The sequence below is a fragment of the Boleophthalmus pectinirostris genome, unplaced genomic scaffold (assembly GCF_026225935.1).
Source record: "Boleophthalmus pectinirostris isolate CB_2022bp ecotype Guang Dong unplaced genomic scaffold, ASM2622593v1 HiC_scaffold_17, whole genome shotgun sequence".
In the NCBI taxonomy this organism is placed as follows: Eukaryota; Metazoa; Chordata; class Actinopteri; order Gobiiformes; family Gobiidae; genus Boleophthalmus; species Boleophthalmus pectinirostris.
The window spans coordinates 26492621-26506872 of NW_026571115.1; the positions used below are offsets into that span (position 1 = coordinate 26492621).

Genomic DNA, 14252 nt, shown 5'->3' on the forward strand with positions numbered 1-14252 from the left:
TTACTCAATGTGTGAATGAAACAAAACACAACTCCAGGTACATTTTTGATGAGGTAACAACATTATTACATGCCTGTTGGAACAAAACAGTCTATTTTGTTTAACATTTGGCCTATAATCTTCTTGACTCATATTCATATTTATACGTTTTTAGTTTACATTTAGATTAAACAGCAGACGTTGAGGCTTTCACATCTCTGAAAATGAAAATATTTTACTACATTTGAGTTTTGTGCATTAGTAATGTGTTTTTCAACATTTTGAGTCACTGGACAGGTTACGGTTAAAAATTTTCCTTCACACCACCCACTCAAATATTACCAAATCACATCGTATGGAAAAAGAAAGTGGTAGACCTATATAATGTAGAAAATACAGTCCTTTCCAGTGTGATTGTTTGTTTTTTGTTTTGTTTGTCTTGTTTTAAATTTATAAAATGTGTATAGGACATTTGAAAGGGGTAAATCATGAAAATCCATGTGTGATTTTTTTTTTTTTTTTCTAAATCAAAGCATTAGTTGCGAATAGTGTGCTGAGATGTGTGCATTATAGTTGCTGCAGTTTGTGACTATATTTTAAATAGCTCACACATTCATTTAGTTAAAATGGGTATAACAAATTGTTATGATTCTCTATGATGACTATTGAAAAAATAAATGAGTTCTGATGATATAACACTAGAGAGAACCCAAAAGTTTTTCCACATTTTACACTAAATAAACTTTTCCCCTGATACCTTATAAAAGAAAGGTGTTTTCTGACATTTTATTTGTCAGAGAATCATTTCTGTGTACATGAGAGGAATTTTGCTCTCGTGTTAAGTAAATTTTTAAACCTAAAAAAATTGCTAAAATGGGAAAACGAATGTGATTTTTTCTCCAAAAAAATCTTAAATATAATTATTTTACCTGTGATTTGGTAAAATGAGTAGTCTGACCTGTCATAAGCACTTTAATGTTATTCTTGCACGACGTCTATGTGTAATCAAATGCCAATTAACTCAGCAATATGGTTTATTTATTTATTTTCTGACAGTAGTAACAGTCCTAGTAGTGATTATGTTTTACAAGAGACCAAATCTACGTGCCCCACCTGGCTTTGTGATTCTCAACGGCATAAACAAACATCCATCAACGGAATGCACGCTGTCTATAAAACATATCTTGTCTCCATTCTAGACTGACAAGTTGTAAGCGGCTCTTTTGTACACGAAAAAGTGAAAACAAGTAGTCTGGTAAAAGCCATGTTTGTATTGGAGATTACACTGTCAATTCTTGTCAATATTAGAGATTTAGATGAGGAGGCTGGCTTCTTTTCAACTTATTCCAAGTGAGCTTCCAGGGGTTTAAGGTGTGTCAATGTTCGTTTTGTCATTTGTATACATTTGGCTGAAAGATCCCCCAGTCAATGATTTTTTTGTTCTGGGTGGGGAAGGTCATGATGGTTTTAATGTGTTCAGGTGTAGTGTGTAAATATCGGAATTTTGTATGATGAACTAAATAAATCTAGTAAAAAAAAAGTGTGACCAAAAAAAAAAAAAAAAGAAGCAACTTGTACAACTGCAAATCAAACACATCTTGATCAAAAATTACTGGATCAAAATGTCAAGTTTTCAAGTCCGTTTTTCATGTTTTAAAACCTTATTTACACTACTAGTCAAAATTTCCATGACTATTTACATTGTACATTCTCACTGAAGGCCACAAAACTATAGACATACGTATACGGAAAAAATGAACACTAAATAATTTGTTTTAGATTTTTAAAAGTACCCACCCTTTGCTTTGAGCACTCGGCTTAGCTTTGAAGTGAAAACAGTTTTAAGGGACTTCATCATGATCTTCACTGAGAGAAGGTCAGGGGTTTGTAGTCCTGTCAACAAAGTAAAGGGTGGCTACTTTGAGCAATTGAAAAGATAATAATAGTTTCTTTGGCCCATGTGTAGGGCAGGGTATCATTAAGAAATTGCCGATACCATACATACCTCGATACACAGGCCATGATACGATACATAACTTGATACACAGGTGACGATACGATAAATATCTCTATACATAAGCGACGATACGATATCTGCCTCGATACATAGGCCACAATACGATACATACTTCAGTACATAGGCCATGATACAATACATACCTCGATACAGAGGCGACGAGACAATATATGTCTCCTTACCAGGGCCACGATACCATATATACCTCAATACATAGGCCATGATACGACACATATCTCGATACAGTGCACTTTCGGTTCAATACGATGTATTTCAAATTGATTTTATAAGGTTCAATAAAAAATAAAGGCTAAATCTGTGATGCTAAAAGTCTTTGTTAAACCACTTCTTGTGCAAAGTTCATCTAACTGATTCATCTAATCATCTAACGAGCAACAAAACTGTAGCACTGTAACTAAAATATACCAAAAAATACTCTTGGAGATATATTGCTACAGCAGCCCCCATTATTGATACTGTATCATCATATTAAATGATACTTCGAAATTTTGAGATTTTTACACACCCCTGTCCATGTGTATATAAAATGTAGAAAGTAGTAAACATAAAAAAAAAAAAACATAGAATGAAATGGTGTGTCCAAACTTTTCACTGATAGCGTGTATTTAGGTAACAATAATAACAGTGTGTCATGATGTCTGTTCTATTCTGTTGTAGTTTTACATGGATGTCCACCCGGCTGGACCGAAACCTCATCACCGTGGTGACCGGACAAGCTGTGGAAGCCTTCGACCGTCTGTTCCGCTTCCTCTACACCTCGTCCTCCAGGCTGGTCAACCTGCGGCGATTGGTGACCGAGCCAGAGCCGGAGCCCGACCCTGTACCGCAGCCTGCCTCTGTGCCAACACCATCTGCTGAAGTTGCTAGGAAACTGTACAACCCCAAATACGCTCTTGTTGCTGCTGGCAATGCCAGCGTTAGTCCGGCTTCCACACCTGGCAACAACAGCCCTAAAGAGTCCCAGAAAGATGCCAAAAACGAGGAGGCGACCAAAAAAAGGTGTAAGAGGAAGAGTAAGGATACTTTACATGAAGGTCCGCCCCTTCACCCTGGACTTGTGGATTTAGAAAAAGTGTATTTATTCGACTACCTGCCTACATGGCCTGAGCCCGACCCTCCTTCTGATGTTATTGGCTTTATCAATATCCGCGACACGAGCAAACCTACCCAAGTTCACCTACAGCGTTCTGAGATGTTTGAAGTAAGCCAGGCCATCCGGTTTAGCAGTCCCTTTAACAAGCCGAAGGAAGCCCTACCAGAGGTTGCCAAGCCTAGAAACCTAAGTGCTTCTAAACATGACGAGAATTCAGCACAACCACAACAGAAAACACATTTAGATGCAATTACTCCAAAGACTAAAAATCTTACACAGTCGGTATTTGAAAAAGAAAATGCAAAAGCTCCAGGCAGAAAAACATCTCCTCAGTCACCCGTGAACAAGATTCACAGCGCCACGCCAAACTTACACACACCTCCATCACCTGTTAAAACGGTGACAACTCCAGCTGCTAATGCCGGCAGCCCCAAGACTGCGGCAAAAACGAACACACAGACAACAACTTTAAACAGCAAAAGCGCACTTCAAAACATGAATGCAATGGAAACGAACCATGCCCCTAAAGTATTGGCCCAGAGTGACTCCAACTTGCAGATAAAAACACAGAAGCATAACTCTAATGAAAATACTTCTCCAGCTGGATATATTCCTGTCACTTCTACCTCAGCTTCTGCCAATTACCAAGTTTCCCAAGCTACCACGGTGCATTCAACCTTGACGAGCACTGGCCCAGCATTGACCACTATTAGCACTTCCGCTTCAAAGCTTAACACAAATTCCCCTATAGCGCCTTCCCCTCCTATTCCGAAGCCGCGCACAGTCCAACTGGTCATTAAAGACAGCCCGAGCGATGGTCAGAAAATACCAGAGGTCAGCCTTGTAAAGAAAGCGGATATAGGGGAAAAGGTAAGCACAGTGGACAATGAGACTCCTGTTGCAGTTGCGCTCACACCAAAAGAAACTGAGAAGGTTCCTGAGCTAGTCAACAAAAGCGGTAGCAAATCGATCCCGCCAAAAAGCACAGAGGACACTGCTGTAAAGAATCATTCCCAGGAACAAGAAAGCAAGACGTCCCTAGAGGTGCGGCGTAAAGATGCAGGAGCCAAAGCAGAGTTGCAACTGTTAGGTAGCAGCAAAGAAATGGAAAAGACAAACACTGAAGTTAGCAAGGATCTAATAAAAGCTCATGTGAATAATGATAAGGATGCGCCAAAAAAGAATGAGGTCATTATTAACTTACCGAAAGGTAGCAGTGACTTCCTGGAAAACAAGCCAGAAGGAATTCTCATAACTCGTAACAGCGACGTAGCTAAAGTGCAAAATCAAGCTGCTAACAAAGTAGGTCAAAGTAGCCATGATAAGGTTAGTATACCTCAGAAAATAACATATTCTAGTTTGGAAGAAAATAGAGACATATTAAATTCCCCAACTAACAAATCTCCAGTTTTAAAAATGAAATCAGAAAGCATACCCACAGTCAAGGTAGAAGCTCAAGGTGACATTTTGAAAGTTGATGAAAGTGCGACGAGAACTGTGAAATCTAACAGTCGCTCCCCTTCACCCTCACCTAAAGTCCCTAAAAAACCCTCACATCTGCAACTGAATATCGCGCAAACAACAGATTTATTAACATCTGACAAAGAATCTAGAACTCGGACATATTCAGGTTCAGAAGAAAATAAAGATTTATTAAAATCTCCAACTAACAGGTCTCCGATTTTAAAAACAAAATCAGAAAGCATACCCACAATCAAGGTAGAAGCTCCAGGTGACATTTTGAAATTTAACGAAAATGTAACAAGACCTGAAAAACCTAACAGTCGCTCCCGTTCACCATCGCCCCAAGTACCTAAAAAACCAGCACATTTGCAACTGGCAAGTTCAACAACATCCGACCAACAATCTCTACCTCGAATATCATATTCAAGTTCAGAAGAAAATATAAACGTATTACATTCCCCAACTAACAGGTCTCCAATTTTGATAAAGAAATCAGAAAACACTCCCACAATCGCTGCAGAAACGCAAAGTGCGAGATCTAACAGTGGCTCCCCTTCATCATCGCCCAAAGTACCTAAAAAACCAGCACATTTGCTCCTTAACATCTCTCAAAGTTCAGAAGAAAATATAAACTTTTTTAATTTCCCAAATAACAAGTCTCCAGTTTTAAAAAAGAAATCAGAAAACACTCCCATAATTGCTGCAGAAACGCAAGGTGACATTTTAAAAGTTGACGAAAGTGTAGTTAGGTTTGCGAGATCTAACAGTCGCTCCCGTTCACCATCGCCCAAAGTACCTAAAAAACCAGCACATTTGCAAATGAATATTTCACAAACAAAAGATTTAATGGTATTCGACGATGAACCTCAAACTCGAACAACGCATTCAGGTTCAGAAAAAAATACAAACTTATTACATTCCCCAACTAACAGGTCTCCAGTTTTAAAAATGAAATCAGAAAGCATACCCACAATTGCTTCAGAAACGCAGGGTGACATTTCGAAAGTTGACGAAAGTGCAGCAAGAACTGCGAAATCTAACAATCGTTCTCCTTTAGTATCGCCCAAAGTACCTAAAAAACCAACATATTTGCCACCGAACATCTCACAAACAAAAGATTTAATATTGAACAATGAATCCCAAACTCGAACAACGTATTCAAGTTCAGAAGAAAACATATTACATTCCCCAACTAAGAGGTCTCCAGTTGTAAAAACAAAACCAGAAAACATACCCACAATCACTGCAGTCACTCAAGGTGACACGTTGAAAGCTGACGAAAGTTTGGCGAAAACTGCGAAATCTAACAATCGCTCACCTTTACAATCGCCCAAATTACCTAAAAAACCAGCACATTTGCTGCTTAGCGTCTCTCAGAGTTCTGAAGAAAATATAAACTTATTTAATTCCCCAAATAACAAGTCTCCAGTTTTAAAAAAGAAATCAGAAAACACTCCCACAATTGCCGCAGAAACGCAAGCTGACATTTCGAAAGTTGACGAAACTCTGACGAGAACTGCGCAATTTAACAATCGCTCCCCTGTTCTATCGCCCAGAGTACCTAAAAAACCAGCGCAATCAAACTTGAACTCCTCTCAAACGACAACAGATTCAACAACATCTGAAAAAGAGTCTCGAAGTCTGTTAACTCAAAGAAATAGCCCTCTTCTGGATGGATTTCCACTTCGCATTCCAACCCCCGATTCTCGACGATCCCGCACTCCAGAATTCCGAACCCCAACTTCGGATATAAGCGACGGGTGTGGCTCCACGACGTCCGATGAGTTTTACGAATGTAGCGACTCTCCTTTTCGTGAGACTATTGATCAGGTGCCATTTTATAGTCTCGATCCTTTGGAAGATAAAGATAACGTCGTCAATAGTCGCGGAAGTTACAAGGAGCAAGCTGCTATGTTGAGCAACGACCGGACGATGTCAAGTAGTGAGACGCTGAACTTGTCCAACAAAGGATCGCAATCTTCTATTCTTGAAAAGATGGATGACGAGGAAAAGTTGACAAAGAAAAATATACAAGAAAGAGAAGCTATAAGAAAACTAGACGACTTGTTAGACTTGCAAGAACTTGTTAACCAAGCTAAAAGTAATGTAGCACCGAATCAGTCAGTCGTGGTGGAGCAAAGTTTAACTCCAAAGCTAAATAATGAGGCGGCAGAGGCTAAGCGGACATCGGCGCGTGAGCTGAAACCCAAAAAGGTGTATTCCAGAGCAGAGAAACCAGATAAAATGCCCATGGGTGGAGAGAAGACGGGACTTGGCACCAGTGGAGTAGAGAGAAGAGAAGCAGCACCTACGGCTAACAAGGAGCCCGAGGGACACAAGGTACAAAAACACAAGAGTTAAACCACAACCACTCCAATTCACAATCTTGTTTTTAGTAGTTTTCTTTAATTTTGATGACATAATGTTAGTGGTTTTGCCCCACAACAGAAAAGTTTTAGTTTTCTGAACTTTTGGGGTATTTTTAGGTCTTTGTATCATGGTTATTTTCCTTCAGGAGCTAGTAGATGTAAATAAGAGTCCCTGGGTGCTGCTGGTTATTGTCCAGCTCTAACAACTGAAGAAATGGGGACAAAACATAGTGTTAACAACCTTAACCATAACTTAATCAGTCTTATCTGCTAGTAGAGCAATAAAATCTAAAATTAACTACACATCGAAGACATCAAAATATATGAAGCAGGATTTATGGAATTGTGTAGCATGGGTGAAATCCGCAAAGTTGTAAGCTTTATTATTATATCTGTTTTAAGGCTGTAAAACCCCTCACCACACACTTTATACACTTTTTTAGACATGACAGGTACAACTCTTTTTGCATACTTCTTAAAACTTAATGCTGCCATCGTAATCAAAGTTATTTTCCTCCTTCTTTATGTAACAAACCGAAGATTAATTTATTCTGTAATGGAGCCCCTACAGCCGCGTAACTTCTACCTTCCTTCAGCATGTCCAGAAGTCCAACTTTTTGTGCGATGGTTTGCATCTTCCTCTGCCTTTTGGGTGCAACCGCAGGTGTCTTTGTCAGTGCAGAACGTTTCATCGACATTGTGGGTTTTGTCAGGGAGAAAACTTGCAAACATACAGCACTTCAGAATCACACTGCTAGAGATCGAACATTTATGTGAATTTGGCTTGAACACATTCTGTACTGTACAGGAGACACGGCACAAAGGAGATTGATTGACAACGGTCTACAGTCCCTTAGCCAATCAGGATGCAGGAGAAAGTAACACAATGCACGTTCATACGCTGTAAAAAAAAAAAAAAAAAAAAAAGCATGCAAAATCACACAAAAAATCCACAAGACCGCGAAAGGTGAACCGCGTTATAGTGACGGACAGCAGTATAATATATAAATATACACACATACACACACTCCAACCAGTTGCTTGAGAATTCCATATATCTTACTTAATATATTTGATGTCTTCTGCATTTATATATAACATTGAACGAGAGGATGTGTCCAAACTTTGGACTGGTATATACACAATATAAAATGTATTTATTTATTTAATAGTGGTCAGAACTACTCAAGTCAAAATGCATAGTCATCATTCACAGTTTGAGTTTCAGTTGTCAATGTAGGCAAATCTAATGACAAAACATGTTTTCCACTTGTGTGAATGTTTGAACTACCTTACAGTTTTCTGTTCCGCCCACCCCAGTGAATTGAATGGTAAGAACCAAAATGCTCTTTTAATCCCTTTATAATCCTGATTTTAACCCCACACCCCTTACTAAAACTCACTCCTCACGGAAATCACCTCGCTTTGCTTTCACCCACTAAAACCTCACAAAAAAACTCACCAAAATAAACAATAATAACATTGTTTATAAGGTAAGTATTATTTAATGCATTATGCTGATGCGCTATTCAATTACAAAAATATTATCTAAAAGTTACAGAATCTTTTGCCAAAGTTGGGACAATGTAAAAATAAATAAAATGCAAATAAAGTACAATCCATTGATTCACCAAACTAATGAATTCATACAGAAATATATCAGGTGTTTTACCTTAGGGTGTTAGTTGCAACATTCTGTAGGCTTCTAATTAACTGCGCCTTGTAATCAAACTGAGACGATAAAAGCTCCTGAAGCTATTGCATTGGGCATGATTTATTTGTATATAATTGTTTTTAGGTGTGTCATTCGCGTCAATGTAAAACAACTTGTATGTTAGTTATTCTCTATATAGTTAACAATGACGTTTGTAAGAGAATTACTCTTAAAGGGCCCACATCACGCTCTTTTCTAGTCTATGTTATGATGCTGTTTCTTCATCACAAACTTACCTGGAGTTGTGTTTTGTTTCATTCACACATGTTTAACACACAAACCTGCATATTTCAGCTTTAAGTTCTTCCCTCAAATAGAAAACACACTGTTCCACCTTGTGATGTTGAATAATTTAGATAATTTCAGCTCTGAAATTTCCCACTGAACTAAAGGTAAAAGGCAGTGTTAACTTAAAAACGCTTCATGACATCACAAGGTGGAACCGAGCTTTTTGAGCTTTGGAGATGTAGACAGACTAATAATAATAATACTCAAACATGTGTGAATGAAAGAAAAACATCTCAGATATGCTTTTTGAGGAGGTAACAACATTATAACACGGCGTAAAGCTCACAAGAGTCAATTTCAGACAATATAGGTGAAAAAAAATCAGCTTTTATTTGCATTTATTTAATTTTATTTGACACTGTCCTAACTTTCTAGAAACTGAAACATCTACACAGTTATTAAAGGCTCTATTATCATGATCAATATTTTTATTTAATTCCTCAATTGTACTCGACAGCAGCTTATAAAATGAGAAAGAAGCTGCCATCGCTGGAGAGTGATTCATCCTGTAGTACGTGTGCCAGTGTATTCTAATCAGGGAAAAGTGCTGTTAATGAAGCCGAGACGTTCTCACTGATCCCGTTTTAAATCTATATTAAAAGATAGATGGTTGCACTTTTTATAGACCGTTAAACTCATTGGCCTTGTAACAACTTTCGCTTCATGCCGGAGAGGTGTCGTTGGCATGTTCATATGATTCATGCAATATTAACTTAAAATAAAAAAAGGGAACTGCATTTTCACGCGAACTTATGTTGTACGCGTCTTATGTCCATTTGCAACACGATTTCACAGCACTTTACAAGCGCAAGATGTACTTTGTATGTCGGCATCTTGGGAATTATAGGCGCTGTACTTTTTTCTCTCTCTAAGTATACATTTAGTTTTTCCCTTATATAGCATATTGTAAAAGCAGGTTTTGGTAGAATTTTTTATTTTATTTATTTTTTTAGAAAATCAGACATTATGCCCGGGGGAGCGTGCCTATGTTCTCTCATTTGCATTTTTTTTTTCTTTCCAAAATTAGGCCCTATGTTCCCACATTTCATCATCAGTTTGCATCAGAATTTATCCTCATTTCCCCCAGTTTGGTCATCAGTTACACCTGACCTATTATCCAGCAGCAAGGTCATGATGTAAAAGGATCCTAGGTTGAAATGACTCTGAATCATTCCTTTAAATTAGGTATAAAAATAAAAATAACTTGACTTTTTTTTGAGAAAAATCTTAGCAATAAGAAAAATCTTAGAAATAAGGGAACATAGAGCTGACCCCATGCCACGCCCATCTAAGGCTACATTCAGACTGCAGGGCTTAATGTTCAATTCAGATTTTTTTTACGAGGTTGTTCACATTTCCAATTAAATGCAACTTGTATGTGATCTCAAGTGTGAACTTTAAACGCCCAAAAAATGTCCCGCATGTGCATTGGAGCACACAACGACGTCACACGCAGCGAGCATGCTCAGTGTTTATGGAAGTCACTTGAATGCTGGGCTTGTCTCCCAAAATACGGTCCAGTTCTTCGTAAAATGGACAGGTTACCGTGGTACGTTGCATTTGGCTTGCAGGCGCTTTATTTTTTGTTGACATTGGAGCCAGGACCGCCCATTTCTTCGGCAATCATTTCAAAAACCGCCCGTTTCTGATAAGACCCCTCCAATTTGGCCTGAATACAGCGATTCCCCCAAATATTAATAAACTTCGTTGACCTCACTTTCCCTCCATTGACGAGACTCCGAGCCTGACATGTAGGTGGGATGAATGTGACCTGGCCGTTCAGACTGAAGTTGCATGTCAAAAGATCGAATATGTATCAGTTTTAGGAGCACTTATCCAAGTGACCTGGGTCGCATTTGAAAAAAATCGGATTTGTGTCAGACTGTCAATAAATGATTAGATACAGGTCGCAAAGGGGCCAAAAAATGGGATTTGGGTCACTTGAGGCTGCAGTTTGAACGTAGCCTTATTATAAAGCAATTTTTATCAACTCACCGGCTTCGCAAGATATATATATGATTTTTTTTTTTTTTTTTTTTTGCCAAATTGAGCATACTGTCTCTCCAGACTCTGAAACTTTGAAAAATGATTTTGTAATTATGCTTGCAGGCTAACAGATTGTAAATCCAGAAACAAAACTAATGCTAATCTGATGCGCAGGGAGGGAGTAGCTCGTTGAGATTTCTGTGATAGCCACCACCCGCTTCGCTGCCTGACCATTGTGATTCATGCAAGCTATTAATGCATGCAAAAATAAGAGTCTTAGGAATAAGTTTGGCTAAGCTCATTTCTTTCAGGCAGTCGCTACCAGCTTCTCTTGAGCTGGAAAACAGAAGAAATAATGCTATGTTTTTTTCTTTCTTTCTTTCGCAGCAGCAGCAGCAGAGAGACTCCACAGCTCAAGTCCAAACCCGCTTAACCCCGTCAACTAGATCCTCCCGCCCCCTTTCCGCCAACCAGTCCATCCCGGCTCGCACGATGGCTCACCAGAGGAAGATGTCCGATGGCAATGTCCCAGTCCTGGACCTCAGCTCCTCTCCCACTTCTCGCAAGGTGCCACCCAAACCCCCAGCGCCCAAACCCATCCTGAACCAGCACTACCGGCAACCCCCGACCTCACCCGCCAAGCCCAAACTGGCTCAAACTCCGAATTCGTCACCGCTACCTAAACCGCAGTCTTCTTTTCTATACACGCACGCTCAAAATATGCAACAGAGGCACTCGTCCTTGTCACAGCAGAGCCCAGACGGAGCAATACCAGTGGGGCACGACTTGGAGGAAGAGAAAACGGCATTTGGTATTTCGTTCAGCAAGCTTTACACTCTCAAGGGTCTAAAGGACAAGATGAGCAAGCTGCCCACTCAGAGCAGGAGGAGCAGCACCAGTGGTTCAGCGCAGCAAAGGAAAAGCACCGGTTAGGCTTGAGGTGGATTTGGACTTGAACTTTTTTTTCACTGAAGAGAAGCTATTAAATGTTTAAGTATTATGCTGTCATAACAGTTTGAGTTTACTGTAAAAAATGGATATCGACAGAAGTTAAAATGACTTGAATTCAAAATCTTAATTTGAACAGTTTGTATTGGTATGGATTTATGGATTTAGCATTACATGTGGCTCAGACTGCACCTGGTCCAGCTGCAGCTCCATGTGGGACCGGTTTTGTGGTGTGACAGTCACACTAGGACTGGAGCTCTGCTGTTACAGTCTCCCTCTTTGAAGCTGCACACACCAGACGACATGTTCACGCCATAGCTATTCATTATTAAGGAAATAGCTTGTGGTGTTCGGCAAAAATAGGCTCCCAACATAATTCATCTGGAGTGCCACAGCACCTCTGCCGGCGCTGCTAAACAGCCCGGTGTGCGGTCTGAGCTCCTCTGGTTACTTTTACTACACTGAATTCTTGTGGCCTTCAGACCGGAGCTGCTCTGTGTGCAGTCTGAGTGTGAGGTTACTGTGTGACTTGTTTACTAACACATGACTGGTTAAATAATTTAATTTGAAACAACTCAAATTATCTGAAATTTAAATTACAGTATGTTTTGAATATTGTCATTTTATCTAGCTTTTAAGCAGTGCTGATACCTGTTTTACTTATTTAGCATATGGTGCATTTTTGAAAATCAAAAGGTTATTTAATTTATATTTTTGAGCTTGTGATTGTGAATGTGATTCACAAACAGTATAAAGTATACAATCAATCATACTTTTTAAAGCAGGTGGACAGGTTATATTTTGTAAAATATGTACATTTTAAAAAAACAAATGAAAGTGTTTTAAAATGCTGTTAGGTTTTAGCTTTTTCACATTGTTTGTGGTGTCTTTGCCACATAATAAACTTGTACAAATATTATGGCATAATATTATTCCACCATTTTCCCATGTAGACATAGATATGCTTTGGATATGGATGGTTTAAAGCAATCTCCATTAAAATAATCTCTTAATTAGACGTGCTTGACTTCTAATGCATGACACTTATGTTCTTTACACACTGACAGATGCGGATTGTGTTCCATATAAACACCTTTGACACAAGCAGTGACAGGCCACGTCTGACTCACTGGTATTTGCAGGTTTAGGTAACAGTGAGATGGAGGAGATAATTAAAATGCATCTCACCTTTGCATATGGCTGAGCACATAGCGCACATTAACACTTCTGCTATTGTAGATGTTGTGGCTGCGTCTCAGACGTTATTGAGTAAATGTCACTAAGATTTAAAGAGTAATATGTTTAAATGTCTTTGAAGGTTGCCATCTTTGTTTAAAGTTAGTTTAGTAGTTACTTTGATACTCTACTTCTGATTTATTTAAAGTATAATTTTATCAGAATATATTTTTACTCAAGTATCTATCTTGTACCAATACTTTGCATAATACCCAACCTTTAAGTGTTTTAAATTCAACTTTTTGGAGCTTTCTACCATGTTATAACATTATTCCCTCATCAAAAAGATGTCTGAAGAGGTTTTAGATTTCATCCATGCATGTTTCAGTAATCTAGCAATCTCTCCTGGGCCCCATTTATGGTAATCTTCCATAAATATACAAAAGCATCATACAAAACATTACACTACATCATCACAAACCTGATACGGGATGCACACACCAATTGTGATAGCATTCAGAAGGGTGAGAGAAAAGGGATGTTAATATGTTGTTTTTAGTAAATGTAGAATTTCCAAAACAATAAAAGTCAACAATGGTGACCTAAATATGTTCTGTGTTAGCAGTTAATACACCACAGAAAACCCCCTATTTAAAAAGTTATTCTTCCCAAAATGAGTGAGTCTCTATGTAACTAAACTTAAAGAAGAATAAGTTAAGATTTAACATTTGTCAGACATTGCTACTTCTACTATTTGGTAATATTTTACTACAGTTTCTCACTGCACTTCCACCTCTTTAACTTTCTTTAGCAGTTTTGACACATGTTTAACTACAAGGTTAGAAGCTAAATTATAAGTTAACACAATGAAAAATAAAAGGGGTGTGAGTATGGATCCCTGTGGAACACCTAATATATTTTTTATAGGAGTGTATGGCATATTTTGTGACTCAGATTTTTCTAATAATATTCTGTGAAATGAACTGCTTATGGTGCTTTCTACAAAACATCTAGTGCACTAAAACGACCATCAGAACCTCATATTGTCTTATACGCAGATATAGGATCAAATGGTCTTTATAAACGCTTTTCTGGGTCACATATTCCTCGGATTTGGAATGAGTCAGACACTAACCCACGCCTGACACAAGAGGATGAGGAGGATAGCAAAGCGAGAGCACCGCTCGGCAGTGATTT

The 14252-nt window shown here is 38.6% G+C and overlaps 1 protein-coding gene across 4 annotated transcripts in view; it reads left to right on the top strand.

Moving 5' to 3' along the window:
- The window catches only part of LOC110160510 (mucin-2-like), a 37611-nt gene extending 23949 nt beyond the window's left edge, over positions 1 to 13662 (top strand). The window contains exons 4-6 of one of the 4 annotated variants that reach the window (XM_055152768.1): positions 2675 to 6914; positions 8242 to 8274; positions 11319 to 11456. In XM_055152768.1, coding sequence (XP_055008743.1) covers positions 2675 to 6914; positions 8242 to 8271 — 4270 coding nt within the window. In that variant the 3' untranslated portion in view covers positions 8272 to 8274; positions 11319 to 11456. Of the gene's footprint in view, positions 1 to 2674; positions 6915 to 8241; positions 8275 to 11318 lie in introns of all 4 variants that reach the window. The other 3 variants (XM_020925176.2, XM_055152767.1, XM_020925168.2) reach the window with 3 other exon arrangements.
- The last annotated feature ends 590 nt before the right edge of the window (positions 13663 to 14252 follow it).